Source organism: Trichomycterus rosablanca, chromosome 1 (assembly GCF_030014385.1).
Source record: "Trichomycterus rosablanca isolate fTriRos1 chromosome 1, fTriRos1.hap1, whole genome shotgun sequence".
NCBI lineage: Eukaryota > Metazoa > Chordata > Actinopteri > Siluriformes > Trichomycteridae > Trichomycterus > Trichomycterus rosablanca.
This window is the reverse complement of record NC_085988.1, coordinates 36,967,961-36,990,162: the sequence shown is the minus strand read 5'-3', so window position 1 is coordinate 36,990,162 and position 22,202 is coordinate 36,967,961. Positions and strand designations below refer to the sequence as shown.

Below are 22,202 nucleotides of genomic sequence, written 5' to 3'. Positions count from 1 at the left end.
TTCCAGGCTTTGTTCTTGCTTGCATCAAACATTTATTTGGTTTATGTTTATTCCAAATTCGTATGAAAATGTGCACTAGAAAAATAGACACTTTTAATTAAAAATCAATTAATCAAGAAAATAAAAGGGCAGACATGCAGTCACTTGGTCAAATCTGTCAAACTTTACATTCATTCTCTTTTCATATATGGGTACTTAAAAATTCCTACTTACATTCTAATTTTGTGTAACCAAAACTTTTGAATATACTTGACTAAATGATTGTCATACATATGGGGCCTAGTTTCTCTGTTGTTAAAACAGGCAGGTGCTGTATACACTGGCCTTCTGGCTAATTTCTTGAAGTAGCTCTTTCACAGCTTTCTCCAGGTTAACCAGCTGGTTAGCTTTGTCCTCCAGTGTCTTCTGGTTTTTATCGTATGATTTCTCCAGATCTGTAAACATAGGACTTTATTATTATCTCAAGAAGGTAAAACAAAACAATATAAAACATGGATGCTTTAGTATTTCATGGATCACAGATTAAAGTGTAAAGCATTTTCGATAAAGTCAAAAAGAAAAAAGTCCTGACTGCTGAATTTCATGCTTTTATTGTACGTGTTTGTTCTGAAAGTTAAGGACAGTACCTTTAAGGAGTTGTAGTTTGTCACTAGCTTGCAGCAGGAGGTCTTTTGCTTCCTGTTGAAGCATCTCAGCTCTTTTCTTGGCATCTGCTACACCTTGAGCCTTAAGAGTGATCAGCTCCTCCACAGTACCATACTTGTCTTTCAGCTCTGTATCCATATCCTTCAGACACACAGGCAATCATATTACATTATGTGTAGAATACATAACACTTATCTAACTTAAATTATTTTGCTGTGTGATTTATACTTCTGCATAGATGCACAAACTGTCTGTATTATGATAAGGAGTTATTGAGAGATTCTCAGAAAGGGGTCAACATGAATTCCTTTAAAATCACAATTATTAGCTCTGTCAAGCAAACACGATATGTTTATAACCTTCAATGTGTTGTCTCATGCATGTCATCCCTGCCCCCTTTAACACCTGTTAAGCCATGGCACTCATTTTTTTACCAGCCAGTGGTGGACTCCTACTTATAGCCACATAACATGATTGGAGGCACATGCTATACTCCCAGGTTTTTCTCCACCGCATCAGACACGGCCAACTATGTCTATACAGCGCCCAACAAGGCCGGTAGCACTGGTTGGCTAGTGTGAAAGACTGCAGCACCACCCGAGTGTCAAGCAAACTGGTTCAACTTTTTGCTCAGTGGATATGCGCATGTTACATATGAACATTTAAGCAAACACCTACGCAGACATCCACTCACAGATTTTGTTTGCCAACTTGCCATTGCACAGCAACAGTATGAAGCAGCCCCTGATCTCCAATGACATATCATGCCATATTTTCTGTTGGTACTAACAGACCTGTATTGTTTACACAACGATTTAAATTCATTACGGAGCGTACAAGTACCTTTTTGATTTGCTCTGCCATCTCGTTGACTCTATCCGTGCTATTCTCAGTCTTTTCAGCAGTAGCGGAGATGTTGTTGGCTTTTTCTTTCAGCAGAGCCACATCCTTCTCTAGCTGCAGCAGCCTCTGGGTAGCATTGCTCAGCTTGAACTCGGAATCTGCCGTCTCTGACTCCACCTGTCAACCACGAGATAAAAAAAAAAATCAAGACATGCTTTACTGCCATGCTGCATAAACCTAGTCTTGTAATAAACACTTCTACATTGGCTGCAGGGAAGAAAGTACTTTGTAACAAATTAAGGTGGCTTGAAAACCTCTACAAATCTGGATGTTAATAGCCAATAGTCTTGTTCAGTACAAAAATGACTACTAATCAGCTAGGATAAGCTTTCCACAGAAGCGTGCCTGTGAACATTTGTGCCTACTCAGTGTTTGTAAGGTCAGGCATGTTGGACAAGGTCTGTCTTGGCATCAACATTCCAACTCACCAACCGTGTTTAATTGGGTTGAGGTCAGAGTTCTGTGTAGCTTTGTGAATTAGTTGTCTTTTTGTGTTTGTTTTAATTAAGTGACCAACCGGAATACGGCTGAACAATAAACAGGAACCTAATTTCGGCTAAAAATAACAAAAATATGACAAGAAAGCCTTTAAATTTATTGATCTGTCATTTCACCTCCTTAAAATCCAAAATATTAGTAGGTATTTGTGCTGTTTGACTTTTGACCTGCACTGACTGCAAACATTAATCATTTTAGAAGCTGACTTTACAGAAGTTTTCACCCCTGGTCCTCATCCTTAACCCTCTACTACTAATTCAGTTGTTAGTGGCTGTGTGTGAATTAAAGGTAACTTACAGACACGAGCAGATTCTGGGTTCCCTTGATGTCTGTGGATGCTTGCTTTAAGGCTTCAGTTACAATAGACTGTGCCTTATCTGCATGATCCAGAGCTTTCTGCACCATCTCTGCTGTGCTCCTCACATCTGATGCCTCCTTCCTAATACACACAGAGAGATAGTAGTAAACTTTTATTATGGTTAATAATGACTAAAGGGCCACTTGTTTTATTTTGAGCCCAGCCACAAGATGGTGATAGCACACTGCACATTAGACTAAAAGAACAACATAATCAACTTAAAAGATATACAGGACAAATGTCTGTTAAAATAATTTAATTTAAATAAAGAACCTACTGGCTATCCATCTTAAGGATCACAAAACATGTTAAGTAAGCAATACAATCTGTTTAAAATGCATTGGAAATAGTGAAGACTCAAATGTGGAAATTTAATGAAAAGTATGTTACATCATGTGTAGATTATACATTTTACAACACCAGATTTAAAATTAATAAGTGTCGTCTAGTTGATTCTGACTTCTTGTGAGAATCTTAATGGCAGGTTCATTGTTCCTCTAATTGTATCAATTAATTATGTTGCTAGAGCAGTCACAGTCAGGGCAGGTCTCAGAACTTAAATCACAGATGCTGAGAATTCTGTTTGTGTCCACACATGCTCTATTTTAGGACTAAATACTATAAGCTTTAATTTTTCTGCATTTTCTTTGAGATAACATCAATATTTGGAACATAGTAAAATATTTGTGCTAAAGTCAACCATCTGACCTGGCTCTTTGGGCCTGCTCCAGCAGGTGCTCGGCTTTTTCGATATCGGCAGCGCTCTGGTTTAGGATGTCCTCCACATCAGACAGGCTAGCTACGCGCTCTCTGATCTCCTCTGTCAGGTTCTGCAGTTGTGCCGGTGTGGTGGGCATCTGCATCTGAAGCACCTCGTTAGCTACAGCCTCAATGCTCTCCAGATCTGCTCCTTCTTCTAAAGATGGCATCAAAAACAGCAAAGATGTTTTCAAACTAATATTTAAACATAATGAATCTGGCTGCTACTGTTGTTTCTTGTATTTTTTAAAGCTCTATTAAAATCAAAATCAAGTGTAAAAATATTACATATAAGAAAAAATTACACTGCTTCTTCCATTTAAATGCACCAAAAAGAACCACATGTATGTACAAACCTAAGTTCCTACACTTTTAGCTCACTTTTAGCTCAATGCTTACGTTTATTAGTTGACAGTATCTTAAGTTAGTGAGGCCTGCAGTTCCTGCAAGATTCACTAGTTTTAAGGGTTTTATATTGTAGATATTGACTCTTGCTCTGTTTAGCTGGAGTCTCAGATATATTTTAATAGGTTTTGTAATTAAGGTTTTTAATTAAACCCAGTTATCAATTAAGTTTGGTGAACTGGTTAATTGAGGAAATTAAAGGGGTAATTACTTTTCCACACAGGGTCAGTTGGTGTTTGATCATTTTTGATAAATGAAACGATCACTTTAGGACTGTATTTTGTGTCTATTCAATTTGTTTGGAATTTATTGCATCACAACATTTTGACTGATCGCATGAATTAGAAAAATCTAGGTTAAAATGTTGCTTGTTGCTCATCTGAATTATGAGCTGTGCCCACATACATAAGAAAATAAACACCTGGCTGTGACTTTATTGCTTGGTTGTGTGTACACAGTGTTTTATCATCTGTTTTATCATCATCTAATCTGATCTGTGTGAAATGTTTAATTAAAAGCTTACGAGTAAGAAAGTCTCGAATCTGTTTGATGAGCATGCGCAGCTCCTCGTTGCTGTTGTCCACACGCTGCTTGGTTTCGTTGGCCTTCTGCAGCACCTCTTTAGCGTTCAGCTTGGCCTCATCCGCTTTAACCTTTGCTTCTGAAACCTGGATGCATAGCAACAGCTCGGTATGAACTACTCACTTATCAATGACAGGATTAAATATTATAATTAGATATGTTTCAATAGTTTACTCACCATCTTAGAAAGCTTTTCCACTTCTTCCATGGCATCAGTGATATCCTGGTCAAAGTCTTTGGCTTTCTGCCAAGCATTATTGGCCAACGTGTAGAGGCCATCACATCCCTCTCCTCCACACTTTCTGTTTCCTTCAGCATCCAAACAGCCCAGGCCTCCACATGGAGAGTCAGCGCAGGCTTCAGAGCCAGCAGGGCTGCCACAGGTCTAAAACCAGACAGGAACAGATTTAGCTATTGTACTGTCAACCAATGGAAAGTGGTTAGCATTAATGTTTTATGATAATAACAGCTGTGTAAATGCACCCAGACTAACAGCTTGTGTCTACTTACATTAAGAGCACAGTTAAATATGTAAAAAACAAAAAATCATCTGTTTGATTGACGTGCTGAAATTAAATGTAACACTGCAAACAGTAGTAATCAAACTGATTTGTTTACACTATAACGTTTAATCTTATAGACTTTCTGTTTATGACTGTTGCTAAGAATTAAAGAAACAGACATATGGTCATATTATGTAAAACTCTATTTTGTTATATATAAAGCAAAAAAAACAGAATTTCTGTTATTTCTCATATTTCAGTAACTGAAGGGGTTACACTTTAGAGAATCTGCCTTGACTTGTCTAACCCATTGACACTTAGATCAGCCAATCCACATACTGGCATATTTGGATGGTAGGAGTACCCAGAGGAAACCCATAAAGACACAGGGGTACAGTAGTAGGCTTTGACATGACCCTATCTACAGGAAGAAAAACAGACCTGTAATGGCAAGGCTGTGTTTCTTGATTTCAAAACCTGATATGAAATGCTAATGTGGTCTTAATGTGATTCATTAGTACATAACAAAAATATAATATAAAAATATTACAGATTTCTGCACAACACAGAACACATAATGCATGCCTTCTCAATTTATAAAGGGATTACTGTAGACTTTAATGCTTAAGATACCTGCTCGCTAAGTTCAGACAGATCAAGGGTCTCAAGTTGGCCAGCCAGATTGTCCAGAGCTACGGAATGCTCATTTTGCTTTCTGTCAAACTCCTCTTTAGTGCCATTCATCATGGTCTCAGTTGCCAAGCGCAGTGAGGCAGACTGCTCCACCAGGCTGTTTGGGTCGCTGACAGAGGCATTCACGCGAGCCTCTGCTGCTTCCGACATTTTCAAGTATCTGTTTACACTCTCTGATGCTCCTGCACACAAAGAGTAAAAAGAATTAAGTAAGCCCATACAGCATGTTTTTTTTTTTTTTAATAATAGTGATAATATTGTTGCTGACCTTGCACATCTGAGTTCTTTATAAACTCAACTTGGTCTTGCAGCTCTTTGACAGTCCGCTGCAGTTTCTGAGCCTCCTCAGTAAGCACCTCCCGCTTTGAGTCAGTATTGTTGTTTTCAGCAGAGATCTGAGACATAAGCTCATCCGTCTGGTTCAACTTGTCATTCATTTCAGACATCAAAGCTCTGAAAAATAATAATAATAATAATAAAAAAAATAAGTATATATGTTTAGGAAACGGCTACTAAAGCACTGCAATGCATTTGCACCCTGTCTAGGATATTCCTGCTTTGTACAAACTATTTTAAGCATTCAACACATAAGGGACCGCTCAGGTGGCGCAGTGGTAAAGTACGCTAGCACACCAGAGTTGGGGTTTCGAATACGTCGTATCGAATCTCAGCTCTGTCTTTCCGACTGGGCTGGGCAGCAGCATGAACAACGATTGGCTGTTGTTCAGGGTTAGAGGGTAAAACAGACGGATCATAGGTCCTCATAACTGGTGCAACTGCGGCCCCTGCTGGCTGACTGATGGCGCCTGCACAGGGCTAAGGAATAATGCTGATGGGGGTGTGGCCCTCCATACACAGTGCCCGTCAAGTGTATGAACTGGACTCGTGCAGGTGAAAAATGTCTTTACTGACTGTACGTGCCGGAGGGGGCGTATGTCAGTTGAGAGGCGTCCTCAGTCAGCGGTGAAGGGTCGAATCTGTATAGAGGACACATTCAGGGTAATCGGACACGACTAGATTAGGGGAGAAAAATTGGGGGGAAAAAGAAAATTCAAAAAAACAAAAAAACAAAAAAGCATTCTAGGGCAATAGCTGCTGTTTGGGACAGGGCCCATTTGTCTGATGTGGCCATAGCTTGGTCAGTACATGTAAATATGTAAAATTGGTCTGGTTTTCCTGCAGGATGGATCTACTACAATAATGCTGAGGCAATATTCACCAAGTACTTTAGTCATTACACAAGTTCACTCTGTATGCCACAGACGTTGTTGTGATCTATGTAGGCTTTGTTGTAAAATATGTAATATTTTAGCATTGTGTTCATCAAACATTATATTTAGCAATTTTAAAACAGCCATTTAAGCACACTTACAACGATTTTATACCATTATGTAGGCATGCATTACTACTGCTTGTCCACCAGATGGCACCAGCGACCTTTTGACATCTACTGGTAAAGCAGCGTAATTGCATGTGCACTGTTCAAAAGAGCCTAACATTCGGGAAATTCTGTGCAAACAACATTCAACATAGGAAGGCCCTTATTTGTAAGTGTATATAAATGTATCATGCATTAGGGTCAGTGGTAGCCACTGTTGGGCATTTGAGCAGGGCCCCTAACACTCTGCTCCAGGGATGCCGTACAATGGCTGACCCTGCACTCTGCAAAGAAAGAATTTCTTTGTACTGCATATCTGTATATGTATATGACAAATATAGGCATTCTATTCTATTCTGTACTATTGCTTGTTATGACGCTTGCATGGCAACCTCTCTAGGCCAACACCCAAAACTCTCATACTGGTATTAAATCAAAAATGTAAAAACTTGAGTTATGATACAAACTGGCACCTATAGCATGGCAAATATTTGACATTTAGTTAAGAACGTACATGGCTTGCTCCATCAGGCTTTGGATCTCCGTGAGAGGCTGAGTGGCAGGGTTCTGTGCCAGAAGTTCACGGATGGAGTTGGCACTCCTCTCCACATTGTTGATAGTGTTCTGATAGGGTCCTGTGATGCCATTGGATTTAATAGTGTTGACTTTCTGCACCAATCTGTGGGTCTGATTGGTGAGGTCCCCTATTATCACATCCCATTCAGCAAAGCACTGGTGGCAGCGCTCACAGTGGGGAAATTCTCCGAAATATCCTCGAGCACAGGTATCGCAGCGGGGGCCGGACACACCCTCCACACACACACAGTGGCCTGTGACTTTGTTACACTGCTCCTCTGCAATTCTTCTAGGGTCACAGTCACACGCTAAAAAACACAAACACACATTTAAATATTCATCTAATTAACATTTACACAACACATATCAACCATATAAGCTGGATACATGTTTTACTGTCATTTTAACACCACATACTACCTTTAATTTTTCCGTTTAATATTGCAGTAAGAATCAAAAGAAGATGCAACCTGAGTTCATTGTTTTGTTAATTTATTTTTGTGTCTAATATTAAACAAATAAAACTTAATGCAGATATGTTATGTATACTTTTACTGGCCACTGCTTCTGTAATCACAGCTGTATGTTGAGCACTTAGGACATGTGAACATAAACAGCTCTTATTACATGTAAAACTAGTAATGGGCTTTTTGATCATTTTTGCTAATACAAGTTTTTATTAAATTAATAGTTATTGAGTGCAGGCCACACATTCAACTATATTGAATGAAGAGTAACTTTGAGACTGTAAAGGAGGAGATGGGAACTCTTAAGAATGTTGGGCTGGAATTTAGGGTGGCTCCCTCTTTCGGGCAGCCGACCCCCCCCCCCCCCCCCCTTTTTATTTATTTATTGATTTACACAAACAAAAATGTAAAGTGCTGTAAAGGCAATAGGGAGGTGGAGGGTGCAAGGACTCATCAAAGAGAGAAGGGAATTATAGGTAAACATACAAGCAGTCAATTGGGAGTCGACAAAAGTTTCAGCTGTGCCCTTTTCTCTCAAGCTTAGGGTAGTTTAAAAATCCATATTATCCATTACGATATTAAAATAAATATTTTAAAAACTGGTTAAGGTTGACATTTTGCTTATTATATGTAGCCTTTAGGAGCAGGTTGACATTTATTTAAAAGTTTAAAACATGAATAAAAGCATCCATAAAAACTTGTATGTTATACGTCTATAAATCTGCTTAATGCCAAAAATGTAAATGTCTTTGACTGTATCTAGTGAAAAAGCTTTGCGCTCAGCGCCCATTTAACCAACATATGCACAGTTTAACTCTTACTGAAGTTTGTAAAGGTTGTTTAGAATTTATTTATGTTAACTTACTAGTTTTCTGGTACATTCAGTCTGTGTTTTTATTTCTGTGGCAGAACTGTGAATGTGTTTATACTGGGTGTATAGAAAATCACTTGCTTGCGTAAGTTTGGCAGCAGTGTTTGCTCTTTATTTAATGGTCCATTAGTCTATTACAATGATTTGGTTAAAATGCCCTGTGCCTGTACGTCTGAGCTTATTCAACTATATAATAGGCTTGCTAATCATTAGCAAGGGTTAACAAAACTTTATCAATGCTACAACAAACTCAATCACTGCTCAAACAAGTCAAAGGTCAATGGTTTTGTTGCATATATTGTCTCAAAACAAAGCTCAGTAAACACAAAATTACAATTGGCCGTGCACCTTGTCGTCATGTACTGGACAGGGATCACGGCAGTCACTTTTGTGTTTTGGAAAAATTAAATGATTTTCTTTGTAAATAAACTCTGATGCTTCCTGTTGATTGACCAGTGGCTGACATTGACTACCTCATAGCTAGGTAACCTAGGTAGGCATGCATATAGGAAATGTCCTTAAGGAATCATTTTAAACCTCTAGATCAACATAGTTAATCATAACTGTTTTCCCCTACACTGACATTGTAGTAACAAAAATAATTAGTTAAATATTAGCGTAATAAAAGCCTGACAGCCTGAACACTACTTGGAGACAAAAGGGTCTCACGACTACACAATTAGGTGCAAGACACTAAGCAAACATGCCCTCAGAACTCACTTTATGCAGGCAACTTTTGCACAACCTCTTAACTCACACAAGTCACACAAAGCCAAAATTCTTCTAACAGAAAACTGTTTGTATTCACATCCCCCACATACAGTGCCTTGCAAAAGTATTCAGCCCCCTTGAACTTTTCAACCTTTTGCCACATTTCAGGCTTCAAACATAACGATATGAAATTGTAATTTTTTGTGAAGAATCAACAACAAGTGGGACACAATCGTGAAGTGGAACGAAATTTATTGGATATTTTAAACTTTTTTTAGAAATAAAAAACTAAAAAGTGGGGCGTGCAATATTATTCAGCCCCTTTACTTTCAGTGCAGCAAACTCACTCCAGAAGTTCAGTGAGGATCTCTGAATGATCCAATGTTGACCTAAATGACTGATGGTGATAAACAGAATCCACCTGTGTGTAATCAAGTCTCCGTATAAATGCACCTGCTCTGTGACAGTCTCAGAGTTCTGTTTAAAGCGCAGAGAGCATCATGAAGACCAAGGAACACACCAGGCAGGTCCGAGATACTGTTGTGGAGAAGTTTAAAGCCGGATTTGGATACAAAAAGATTTCCCAAGCTTTAAACATCTCAAGGAGCACTGTGCAAGCGATCATATTGAAATGGAAGGAGTATCAGACCACTGCAAATCTACCAAGACCCGGCCGTCCCTCTAAACTTTCAGCTCAAACAAGGAGAAGACTGATCAGAGATGCAGCCAAGAGGCCCATGATCACTCTGAATGAACTGCAGAGATCTACAGCTGAGGTGGGAGACTCTGTCCATAGGACACAATCAGTCGTACACTGCACAAATCTGGCCTTTATGGAAGAGTGGCAAGAAGAAAGCCATTTCTCAAAGATATCTATAAAAAGTCACCTGGGAGACACACCAAACATGTGGAAGAAGGTGCTCTGGTCAGATGAAACCAAAATCGAACTTTTTGGCCACAATGCAAAACGTTATGTTTGGTGTAAAAGCAACACAGCTCATCACCCTGAACACACCATCCCCACTGTCAAACATGGTGGTGGCAGCATCATGGTTTGGGCCTGCTTTTCTTCAGCAGGGACAGGGAAGATGGTTAAAATTGATGGGAAGATGGATGGAGCCAAATACAGGACCATTCTGGAAGAAAACCTGTTGCAGTCTGCAAAAGACCTGAGACTGGGATGGAGATTTATCTTCCAACAAGACAATGATCCAAAACATAAAGCAAAATCTACAATGGAATGGTTCACAAATAAACGTATCCAGGTGTTAGAATGGCCAAGTCAAAGTCCAGACCTGAATCCCATCGAGAATCTGTGGAAAGAGCTGAAAACTGCTGTTCACAAACGCTCTCCATCCAACCTCACTGAGCTCGAGCTGTTTTGCAAGGAAGAATGGGCAAAAATGTCTGTCTCTCGATGTGCAAAACTGATAGAGACATACCCCAAGCGACTTGCAGCTGTAATCGCAGCAAAAGGTGGCGCTACAAAGTATTAACGCAAGGGGGCTGAATAATATTGCACGCCCCACTTTTCAGTTTTTTATTTCTAAAAAAAGTTTAAAATATCCAATAAATTTCGTTCCACTTCACGATTGTGTCCCACTTGTTGTTGATTCTTCACAAAAAATTACAATTTCATATCGTTATGTTTGAAGCCTGAAATGTGGCAAAAGGTTGAAAAGTTCAAGGGGGCTGAATACTTTTGCAAGGCACTGTACATCTAACGGAGACTCAGTCTCCTTAAATGCATTCCAACCTGAAGTGCTTTAGACACACACATGCATTCTCCGAGAAAGACTTCATCACCTCAGGGTCCTTATATGAACAAAGGGCACTGTGGAAGTGGGGGCTTAGCTCAGAGGTTAATCCTGCTATTGTAAAAGGGGGCCTTAGTCAGTGCATAGAGGCACAAGTTGCTGAAAATATGCAGTGAATGTAACCCCTGCAGTTAAAAGTTGTCTGGGCGTCTTTTGTGTGTGTTTAAGGGAAAGGGGACTTCATTCCTAACACTATCACTTACACACTAACAGAAAACAAAAACAGGACAAATAAACACAATTTGTCACATGAAGAATATTCTGTTGTTAAAAAAACACTGTCTAACTTTACAGGGGGTTATTATTTATTCATTTTTATTAACTGCTTCATTCTGGTCAGAGTACTTCTGGCTCGGGTTTAAACAAACACATCTGGCCAACATCTCATTCACAAAGCTTTTAATTCTTTGGTTATATAACATCCTGAAATTATTGTAGTTTGAGCATAAGATCTTTTTTGCATGTTGATAGAATACATGCATAACAAAAAATGCATGCATGACAAAAAAAATAATTGTAACAAGCCCATCTGACGCTTTGGTGATTTGGGGTTTGGATTGGTTATGGAATCATGTCCTTCTGGTTTTTCCAATTTTTGGCTGGCAGAAAAGGAATAGGGCACGTATAATTGACATATCAGTTCCTCTCAACTCTCAATTAGTGCTACGTGAGCAGTAATTTGTTCCAGATGGTAGTGTTTTTCACTCACAGATTTGCCAGCTCCTCTGTTGGCATCCTGCTTTTTTTTGGACAGGGTTCGATCTGGTAAAGTTTACTGCTGGCATACCACCAAAATGGCAGCATCCCTTTATTTATTTTAGGGAATTCACTTTTTTTAGCCTTTACAATGAAACTGCCCTGTATGAGCAAGTTGCCCATAAAGGAGTATGATAGGCCTTCTCCGGAAAACCACAATAGGTGTCCAGACGATGCTGTGGTGGTCCCACTTGTATGTGGCCCCTGGCTTGTTTTAGGGTTAACTATCTTACCTCTTTTTCCAAGAACTGGGTTGTCACCGATGGCAGGAGTGGCCTGTTTTACAGTTTTTTCGGTTATTGCTATCACTTTTGTATCCACTTTCTCTGTTGCGGGCTGTAGATCATTTGGTATATTATTTGTATTATTAGTCTATTAAGTAGTCTATTATCTGTTATTTTGGCCACCTCCGTTACTTTTCATTATCACATTTTTGTTAGTGGCTTTGTATTGTAGAACAACATTATTTTGCCTTGGTCAAGCATTCTGCAGTTGGATTTTTTAAGCGTTGTAGCTGAGGGCCTTCACCTCATGCTTCCACCCTTTTACAAAACTATTATTCCTTAATATTACAACCATGGTTGTATGTTTAAAGTAGAGATGCATGAGTACCGATACTGGTATCGGGTATTTGCCCGATACCGCGCTTACTGACTTGTACTCGTACTCGCAAAAAAAAACTCGTGCTGCGTTATGCCTAGTTCACACTACACGATTTTTGCCCTGATTTTCGCTCGGCGACTGGTCGGCGCTAGATTTGCCGGCTCGGGAGCAACTCGGCGCTCGGCGACCGGATCGAGTTTTCTAGCATGTCAGATATCTGATCCAATAGGTATTGGTATCGGTATCGGTATTGGCAAGTACAAAAATACATGTACTTGTACTTGTACTCGGTTGGGAAAAAATGGTATTGATGCATCCCTAGTTTAAAGGTCATGATGTGCTAGAACATCATTTGCATTAGCAAAGTCACATGAAAAGCACAGTTTCAGAAAAAGCCAAACACAAGTAAAGCAGAGATGAGCAGCAATCCTCTGCTGATACAGTTTGGAGCATACTGAGGGTAAGCCAACACAGTGATATTCAGGAGGTAACTAGATCTTAGAGAAACATAGGGACTTCCTGCCATGTTTAGACAAACCAAACAATTTTTTTCTCATTGAAATAACTTGCCGGCTGATTTAAAAAAATAAACCCTGTCCTGTGTAAGCACAGTTTCTTCTGCCAAGATTAAGAAAAACTTAATGGCAGCAAGGCAACAATGTAAAACAAAATCAACAGTGGGTCTCATCCTGTCTACACCAAGTTAATATTTGCAATGGAAACATTTGGTGGATAAAAGTAGATCATTTCAGTTTGTTACCACAATATTTGTAACAAAATGTACAACATGCTCATATAATTGTGTAAAAAAACACAACATAATTCAAAACCTTTCCCTAATAAATTTACAAGCCTTTTAAAAACCATGCAATGTGCTTTTTTCATTCCGCTGCTGTAAGGAACAAAGGTTGATTTCAGCTCAGCACTGAAGCACTCTCCCGTATCCCGTAAGGGAAAAGCCCATCAGAACACAAGGGTGCATTGTGTAAAGGAGAGGATATTAAGAGGCTTGGACAGATACCCCCTGAGCACATCATGGTAAAGCAGATCTAAAGCTTAGATTTTCATTTTCTACTTTTCTATGTAAACTTTGTATCCAAGTTTAGATTTTCGTAACAAGGTATGAAGTGTAAACAGTCAATTTAACTACACAAATGTAAATCAAGGTTCTTATCTTACCATGGCATTTGACCTCTGGGTTACCCCAAAACAGTTCTCTGCACTCCCTGCATGTCCGCCCTCCAAAACCAGGCTTACATGAACAATGGCCACTTATCTACAATACAGACACAAAAACATATTACCTTACAAGCTGCACAAGTACACCAACATCCAGCCTTAAGAGATAAATGTAAACTAATACTACAAACATACTCAATGGCTAGAGTATTATTTTTATATTTATATTGCTACATCAACATATTAAACCCATGGTTTGGAAACCTTTCAGAGTATTTATCAGATATTAACCCGAATTGAATGGTGATATCTAATTATCCATTTTATGGATATATAATCATGTAAAGCTAATACAGAGGAGAAATATTTGGACCTATTAATAAAAGAGCTGTGTATAGACTTGCAAAGAGTCATAATGAGAAATTGTTTTAAAGTACATCAGGAGTGAAATTGTTCAAACTTAAATTTCACCACATCTGTTTTATGTGGGATTGATATTATGTCACATCATGTTTATAAAATTTATAACTATACAAAACTGATTTTGCTTAACAACCCAGTTGTTAACATTTACATAAAAGACTTACCTCATTGCAGGAGGAGCTGAAAGAATGGTTGGGGTCACAATCACAGGCCTCACAGCCTTTTCCGCTAGCCATGTTCCAGGTATCTGGGGCACACAGGTCGCAGTGCTGCCCTATCACGTTAGGAAGGCACTGGCACTGCCCGTTGTTCTGGTTACAGTGGCAGTCACCCATAGAAGGACAGGTCTCTTGCATCGTGCCCATGTGGTTACACACACATCCTGCAGAACAGCAAACAGAAACCAACTGACATTACAACAACAAATCTAAAGAAAAAACACACCAGTGTTACTGACACAAGAAATCAGGATAAAACATTGAAGGTGTATGTGGTAGACCTTTTTAATAACATATCCTTTGGGAATCACTATCAAAACCCTTAAGTAATATTTTTATAAATGTTATAGTTATAATTTAGATATAACAGGTAAAAACTATAGCAGTTGGTGACATTGTTTTCTCTTTTCTATTTGTATGGTTTTCCTATTTTAGTGAGCAGTGTTCAAAGGTGGACAGATAAAAAATAGCAGAAAGGTGTTTGTTCGTTTGTCTTAATTGCTTACCTAAAACAGCATGTAAAAAATGATTAATAAAAATGCCCCACTGAAAAAATGTATAACCAATGTGTTTCAAAATTTAACGGTTGATTATTAATTGGTGCTCTAAATTAATATGATGTTTTCCATGACAAAGGGTCATTGGCTGCAAAAACTTTTTGGCGAATGCAAGTGCTTACTTCTGCAGTTCTGGCTGAGGGCATCACCGTAATAACCAAGTTTGCAATGGCTGCAGCTCTCGCCCTTGGTGTGGTACAGGCATTTAAGGCAGACACCAGTCAGCGCATCACAGGAGCCTGGGTCCACCATGTTGATGTTATTATTGCACTGGCATGGACGACACTCTCCACCAGCCTCATGAGGATTTCCGTAGTAACCTGGAGCACACTCATCACACCTTGCACCTATATGAAGAACAAAAGAAAAGACACTGTAAACAAATATACAGAAAATATCTTAAATACTTACGTTAGCCACTTTAAAACACTATGTTTTTTAATGTTAAAAATATTTTTAAACATATTGTGCCTTTTAATTATTTTGTACACAAAGATTAATAGACAAAGATTATAGTCTGAGCTATAAATCTGTTATGCACGTGTTCAGATACCTTTATAGCCCTGATTGCAGACACAGAACACCTGCAGTGAGTCATCATTCTTATAGCACATCCCAGCAAATTGCCGGCTGCTGCTTGGACCATCTGGACACATGCAAGGACGGCAGTGGTCCCCAGAACCCAGAACTGGGTCACCATAATAACCATTCAAGCACCTGCACACACAGACAAGATTAATAACAGATTACCATTAAAAATCAGATGGAAACGACATGCCACAGAGATCACTGGCCTCCCTGTATAAACTTTTCTCCAGATTCTGTCAATCTTTTTATAATTTTTTTGTACAGTCAATTGTAAAATACCTTCTTTCTTTGTCAGTTTTAAAACAAAGGTTTAAGATAATTAACAAATCAATTATTATTATGATTTTAATACAGCCTAGGGAAAACACTGCACTATTGCAGTTACCAACCTTTCACAGTTGTGGCCATTGGTGTGATCCCTGCAGTGTAAGCATTGGCCAGTATGAGGATCACACTGTTCTGCATGACCGTTACAGGTACAGGGACGGCAGTTAGGAAATCCCCAATGTCCAGGAAGACAGCGATCACACTGACGTCCATGTGCTCCAGGAATACATACACACTGACCAGTAGCCTCAGAGCAGAATGCATGTACTGAACCCTGAGGGTTGCACTCACAAGCTGGAGAATACAAGAGAAATTAGAAAAAAAAGAAACTCACCCAGTTTAATTATTAGCTAGAAAAAGTTTGAACAGCTATTAATTACTTACGTCTGCAGCCTTGAGGTCCGAACTGAAAGGTAGCAGGAGCACACCTATCACAGTTTCTGCCCACCACATTAAGCCTACACTGACACTGTCCACCATTCGGGTCACACACCGTACTGAGAGAACCTTGAGGGTCACACTGACAGGCTATAGGTATAAGAAAAGGAAAAAAAATTAAAAATCCACACTTAATCAGAAAGGAAATCTTGAATTGTGTCTGTATATAAAGATGCTTTTTCACAATTCACAAACACATTTGTTAAAGACAATTTAGTAGCACTTGATGCATTCCTTAGAATAGGTCACTTCACAAGAAGGATTGTGAGTAGTTTGTGTTGACCCTAAAGGATGACAGCATCTATCAAATTCTTTTGTTTTGTTTTTGCAGGTCAAAGCATATTTCAATGTCTTAGTGCAGCCAATGCCTATTCAAGGAACCCTAGGAACCGCAGGTAAAGAAAATTACTAATTATGCCAAGGGTATTTGCCCTTGTGGTCTATAAAAATACTAAATGACATTTGCAATGCATGTGAAACAGCTAATACTAAATGTTAAAATTGAGGTTTAAGGACAATGTTGTATTACCTCATGGCTTTGAAGACATTCCTTATTTTCTCAAAATAAAACCAAAGAATACTAAACCTATTAAATCTGTGTTTGTACCAAGCAGTGGAAGAACTTGAAGTACATAATTTATCAAAGGTGAACTGTCCGAACAATGTAAAAAACAGTAAATTGTAAGATCTTTAGTAAAATTGTACATTATGTCTTTTCTTTCCCAACTGAGACTTTGTGGGCTTAACTTCTGATCATGATTGTATGGCAGTTTCTCCTTAATATTAAATAAGCATCAAAATTTAAAAAGGTTTACCCTGTGTGCAATTGGCCAGCATTAAAATACAGATGATAGCTTTTATATTCTCAAAAAGTGCATTGTCACATGAGTTATTGCAATATCAACATTATACAATCAAATCCATGCTTACTAAAACAATTATCCATTAAATAATAGAACATCTGTTGGTGCTTGCCAAAAACATGGAATCAGACCTTTTGTTTTCTTTCTCATTGCATTCCTGTGATTATATCCTAGTGAATGGATGTCTTCAAGGTGTATTCTATTACCTGAAACCTAAACGTGTAATAACTGCTCTGACAGCCATTTGTTTCCTGTCTAGAAGACTCGTCTGTCTTTATCTGAGCGCAGCAAAAGATGTACATGACTGAGAAAGTTGGCCTCATTCAGGAAACAAGTGAGGCCCTATAATCAACCCTAAGGCGCACACACAGGTTGTTGCACGCAGAGAGAGCTGCAGCTAACAATGGAGATGAGTGACAGGAAAAAAAGAATGGAGAACACACAGTGTGTCTGTTAATGTATACCTTTAGCTCCCTGGTGCAGTAGTGCAGACACACTGAAGATGTAGTTCTTGCAGATGTCAGGCATTGGGGTCTTCACTACAGCTTGGCTGTTCTCTAAGCAGCGGTAGCGCTGAAAGGTGTCCCATGCACTGTTGGTCACTAGGTCACTGCCCTCTGATCCAAAACCAGAGAAGATATCCATATTCCTACAGTGGGGCATCAGCACCAGCTAAAAAACACAGAGCAGAATTATCAGAAATGCTGAAAGCAATGTAACGATTATTGGTCTCAGATATGAAACTTTCTTTTTGACAAGAATAGAGACTTTTAAGTGTATTTAAATAGATAGATAGATAGATAGATAGATAGATAGATAGACAGACAGACAGATAGATATAGCACATCATTATTGTAATTAGTAAATGCTACTGAAAAACACCTTATCGTACTGCTTTATCAGATAACTGAAGTGCACATACAGTGTATCACAAAAGTGAGTACACCCCTCACATTTCTGCAAATATTTCAATATATCTTTTCATGGGACAACACTATAGACATGAAACTTGGATATAACTTAGAGTAGTCAGTGTACAACTTGTATAGCAGTGTAGATTTACTGTCTTCTGAAAATAACTCAACACACAGCCATTAATGTCTAAATAGCTGGCAACATAAGTGAGTACACCCCACAGTGAACATGTCCAAATTGTGCCCAAAGTGTCAATATTTTGTGTGACCACCATTATTATCCAGCACTGCCTTAACCCTCCTGGGCATGGAATTCACCAGAGCTGCACAGGTTGCTACTGGAATCCTCTTCCACTCCTCCATGATGACATCACGGAGCTGGTGGATGTTAGACACCTTGAACTCCTCCACCTTCCACTTGAGGATGCGCCACAGGTTCTCAATTGGGTTTAGTCCATCACCTTTACCTTCAGCTTTCTCAGCAAGGCAGTTGTCATCTTGGAGGTTGTGTTTGGGGTCGTTATCCTGTTGGAAAACTGCCATGAGGCCCAGTTTTCGAAGGGAGGGGATCATGCTCTGTTTCAGAATGTCACAGTACATGTTGGAATTCATGTTTCCCTCAATGAACTGCAGCTCCCCAGTGCCAGCAACACTCATGCAGCCCAAGACCATGATGCTACCACCACCATGCTTGACTGTAGGCAAGATACAGTTGTCTTGGTACTTCTCACCAGGGCGCCACCACACATGCTGGACACCATCTGAGCCAAACAAGTTTATCTTGGTCTCGTCAGACCACAGGGCATTCCAGTAATCCATGTTCTTGGACTGCTTGTCTTCAGCAAACTGTTTGCGGGCTTTCTTGTGCGTCAGCTTCCTTCTGGGATGACGACCATGCAGACCGAGTTGATGCAGTGTGCGGCGTATGGTCTGAGCACTGACAGGCTGACCTCCCACGTCTTCAACCTCTGCAGCAATGCTGGCAGCACTCATGTGTCTATTTTTTAAAGCCAACCTCTGGATATGACGCCGAACACGTGGACTCAACTTCTTTGGTCGACCCTGGCGAAGCCTGTTCCGAGTGGAACCTGTCCTGGAAAACCGCTGTATGACCTTGGCCACCATGCTGTAGCTCAGTTTCAGGGTGTTAGCAATCTTCTTATAGCCCAGGCCATCTTTGTGGAGAGCAACAATTCTATTTCTCACATCCTCAGAGAGTTCTTTGCCATGAGGTGCCATGTTGAATGTCCAGTGGCCAGTATGAGAGAATTGTACCCAAAACACCAAATTTAACAGCCCTGCTCCCCATTTACACCTGGGACCTTGACACATGACACCAGGGAGGGACAACGACACATTTGGGCACAATTTGGACATGTTCACTGTGGGGTGTACTCACTTATGTTGCCAGCTATTTAGACATTAATGGCTGTGTGTTGAGTTATTTTCAGAAGACAGTAAATCTACACTGCTATACAAGCTGTACACTGACTACTCTAAGTTATATCCAAGTTTCATGTCTATAGTGTTGTCCCATGAAAAGATATAATGAAATATTTGCAGAAATGTGAGGGGTGTACTCACTTTTGTGATACACTGTATATCTGGTAAAATGTAGGTATTGATTATTTAATATATTATGAGAATCACTTTGTTGTAGAAAATAAGAGTGTAAGAATGTAGCGTGTGTTTTAGATCTAGCTTAAAACTTTGAAGGAATAAAGTACCGAGTCAATGAGAGTGTATGGGGACTGGATGTCACTGCTGGTGGAGTAGCGAGGAAGACTCAGGCGAACAGTATAATTCAGTCCATCCTCAAAACATACTGGCCTGGGCAACACCACATATCTGACAAAAAACACAGTGATTTATCTTCATTCATTTTTTTATTTCAACATGTTCCTAATAAACAAAACAAATGATGTAGCTCAGAAACAGATAAAGTGAAATGTCAAACACACTTATACATTGTGTATACACAAAAATACTCACCTAGAGCCAGGATGCAGGGATACCATTTGGTTGTCGTCATCTGGCATGGTGTTGGCACAGCGGCTGTCAGCAGTGATGACACGAGGCCTAATAACAGTCATCAGTACCTCTTCCCACTGCTCCGGAAGCTACACAAACACAAGCATACAATGAAAGCAAGAATGACAGGACAGATTAGGTAATGTAAATGAAGATGGCATGCTGTGCTTAAACAACCAAGGTTACTATAACTATATATTTTTGTTAACAAAAACTAAAAAGTTCAACACAGTTTGCACCAGACTGGACAGAGTAATTTCAGTCAAATAAAAAATTCCAAACTATAAATCTCCACAGCGTTTAGAAATTTGTATGTGTAACTAAAATAAAAGCTGACATTATTTCTTTTTTGGGAGTTTTAAATTTAATATACACAAGTTTTGTGTACAAGAAAACAAATCCCTATTTTAAAAATGTGTTTCTGCATTTCTTTTTAAAGATTGAACATAAAAAAAAATAAAAAAACTACAACTAATTAAAAATATAAAAATGCACACATATTTAAAATGAATTAATAAATAAAGAGAAACTGATAAAAGCAGTCCCTAGCCAATTGAAATGTAACTAAATTTCAGGATATAAATCTTTATATTATTTCAAATGATCTAAAAATCAAACAAATCATAAAACCATAGTATGTGAAATGTTACACTTGATAACCATCTTATTAATATGGTGAACCAATTTTGCAACTACTTCTACTACAGAAGTGTGCTGGAACTAACCTGGGGTTCATAGCGAATAAGCACATCATAGTCCATGGAATAGGGAATATTGTCAATGCTGAACTCTAGATAAGCCCCTTCTGGAACGTTAACAAAGCCAACACCCGTCCAGGTTGGGGTGCGGTCCTGGGGGTACGGTCTCTGCACAACTGTAACACCCTAGAATCACACAGATTTCAAATTAAAGACGTTTTGTATTTGATTATTACAAGAGACGAAAAAAAAGATTTGAGACGTACCGGTCCAAATTTAGCATCTTCTGCCTCATAAACGTAGTGGTCCAAAGCAATAAAGTAAAAACCCGACTCCACCTGATCACAGCGTCTGCCAGACATGTGCTCCCGACACTGACAGAACCCTGTTTCTGGATTACAGCTGAGAAACACACAAACCAGAATCATCAACACAATGCCCTGTCATTTGTATCTAATGAATACAAAAGATTTATTTAAATTGTGACATGTCTAACAAAACTTCTTTACATTTTTGATCATTTAAGGTGTCAAGAACCCCTATTCAACAGCAAAAATCTTTATTATAAAACTGATAGTTCCAGTCCTAAAATCTGATTGGCTGAGCCGCGTTCGAAGCCGTTGTAAAATCCCTGATATACACGCACACCTATGACCACCTCACATCGTTCCATATTAATACGCCACTGAAAAGAAAATGTACAAACTTGGTTGAACACTATTTTAAGTCATGTACTATACATGGAAATGTCCAGATTAATATAAACAGTAATCCTAATCATTAAGCGGGTTTTTAGTCCAAGAAATAGTGTAATAGTGTTTGTGGAGGAATGTTAATTGCAAATTTGTTTTTTTGTAAATAAAAACATTTATAAATTGAAAATTGTTGTATTTTATTATATTTTATGTTGACTGCCGTTTTATAAAACGTTTTATAAAAACTTCAGACCATGCGTTACTGCTATTATTTTATCACGGGGAAAGACGTTTTAGGCACTCCACTCCGTTACCGCTTTGCAGTAACGCACGGTTTCATGTGGCTTATTGCTTTAATAATCTTTCTTATTAATAAATAATAATTCTTTTTCATATAAAGTGTTAACATAAAACCAGCAACTACACAAAAACTGTGAAGGTTTTTTTTTTAAAGTGTGGGTCTATTATTACTATTTTTATTATAATTTGTGTTAAATGTAGAATTAACACTAAAATGAATTTGGATGCACACAACATAACATAATCTGTGCTATTTTACTTTTCATTAGTAGTCAAACCCACACATAATGCATTCCAATACAGAAACAAATTATAAAATAATAAAATAGTTTTTATTGTTAACACCAGCACATAATGGTGTCCGTCTCCACAATGTCTCCAAATACTTTTTATGATAGTATTTGAATGATCATACTCTATTCATAGCCAGTCAATTGATTAATGTA

At 38.7% G+C, this 22,202-nt stretch overlaps 1 protein-coding gene across 1 annotated transcript in view; it reads right to left on the bottom strand.

The window, feature by feature from the left end:
• Window positions 1–14: 14 nt before the first annotated feature.
• The window catches only part of lamb1a (laminin, beta 1a), a 33,032-nt gene continuing 10,844 nt past the window's right edge, over window positions 15–22,202 (bottom strand). Inside the window, exons 13-33 of the mRNA XM_062992258.1 lie at window positions 21,028–21,163; window positions 20,789–20,947; window positions 20,025–20,152; window positions 19,760–19,880; window positions 17,583–17,790; window positions 16,202–16,345; window positions 15,880–16,111; window positions 15,456–15,619; window positions 15,025–15,249; window positions 14,292–14,509; window positions 13,705–13,801; window positions 7,239–7,608; window positions 5,615–5,799; window positions 5,287–5,528; window positions 4,329–4,535; window positions 4,092–4,236; window positions 3,113–3,320; window positions 2,344–2,485; window positions 1,489–1,665; window positions 627–786; window positions 15–434 (exon numbers count right to left, since the gene is read on the bottom strand). Coding sequence (XP_062848328.1) covers window positions 295–434; window positions 627–786; window positions 1,489–1,665; window positions 2,344–2,485; window positions 3,113–3,320; window positions 4,092–4,236; window positions 4,329–4,535; window positions 5,287–5,528; window positions 5,615–5,799; window positions 7,239–7,608; window positions 13,705–13,801; window positions 14,292–14,509; window positions 15,025–15,249; window positions 15,456–15,619; window positions 15,880–16,111; window positions 16,202–16,345; window positions 17,583–17,790; window positions 19,760–19,880; window positions 20,025–20,152; window positions 20,789–20,947; window positions 21,028–21,163 — 3,808 coding nt within the window. The 3' untranslated portion in view covers window positions 15–294. The remainder of the gene's footprint in view (window positions 435–626; window positions 787–1,488; window positions 1,666–2,343; window positions 2,486–3,112; window positions 3,321–4,091; window positions 4,237–4,328; window positions 4,536–5,286; window positions 5,529–5,614; window positions 5,800–7,238; window positions 7,609–13,704; window positions 13,802–14,291; window positions 14,510–15,024; window positions 15,250–15,455; window positions 15,620–15,879; window positions 16,112–16,201; window positions 16,346–17,582; window positions 17,791–19,759; window positions 19,881–20,024; window positions 20,153–20,788; window positions 20,948–21,027; window positions 21,164–22,202) is intronic.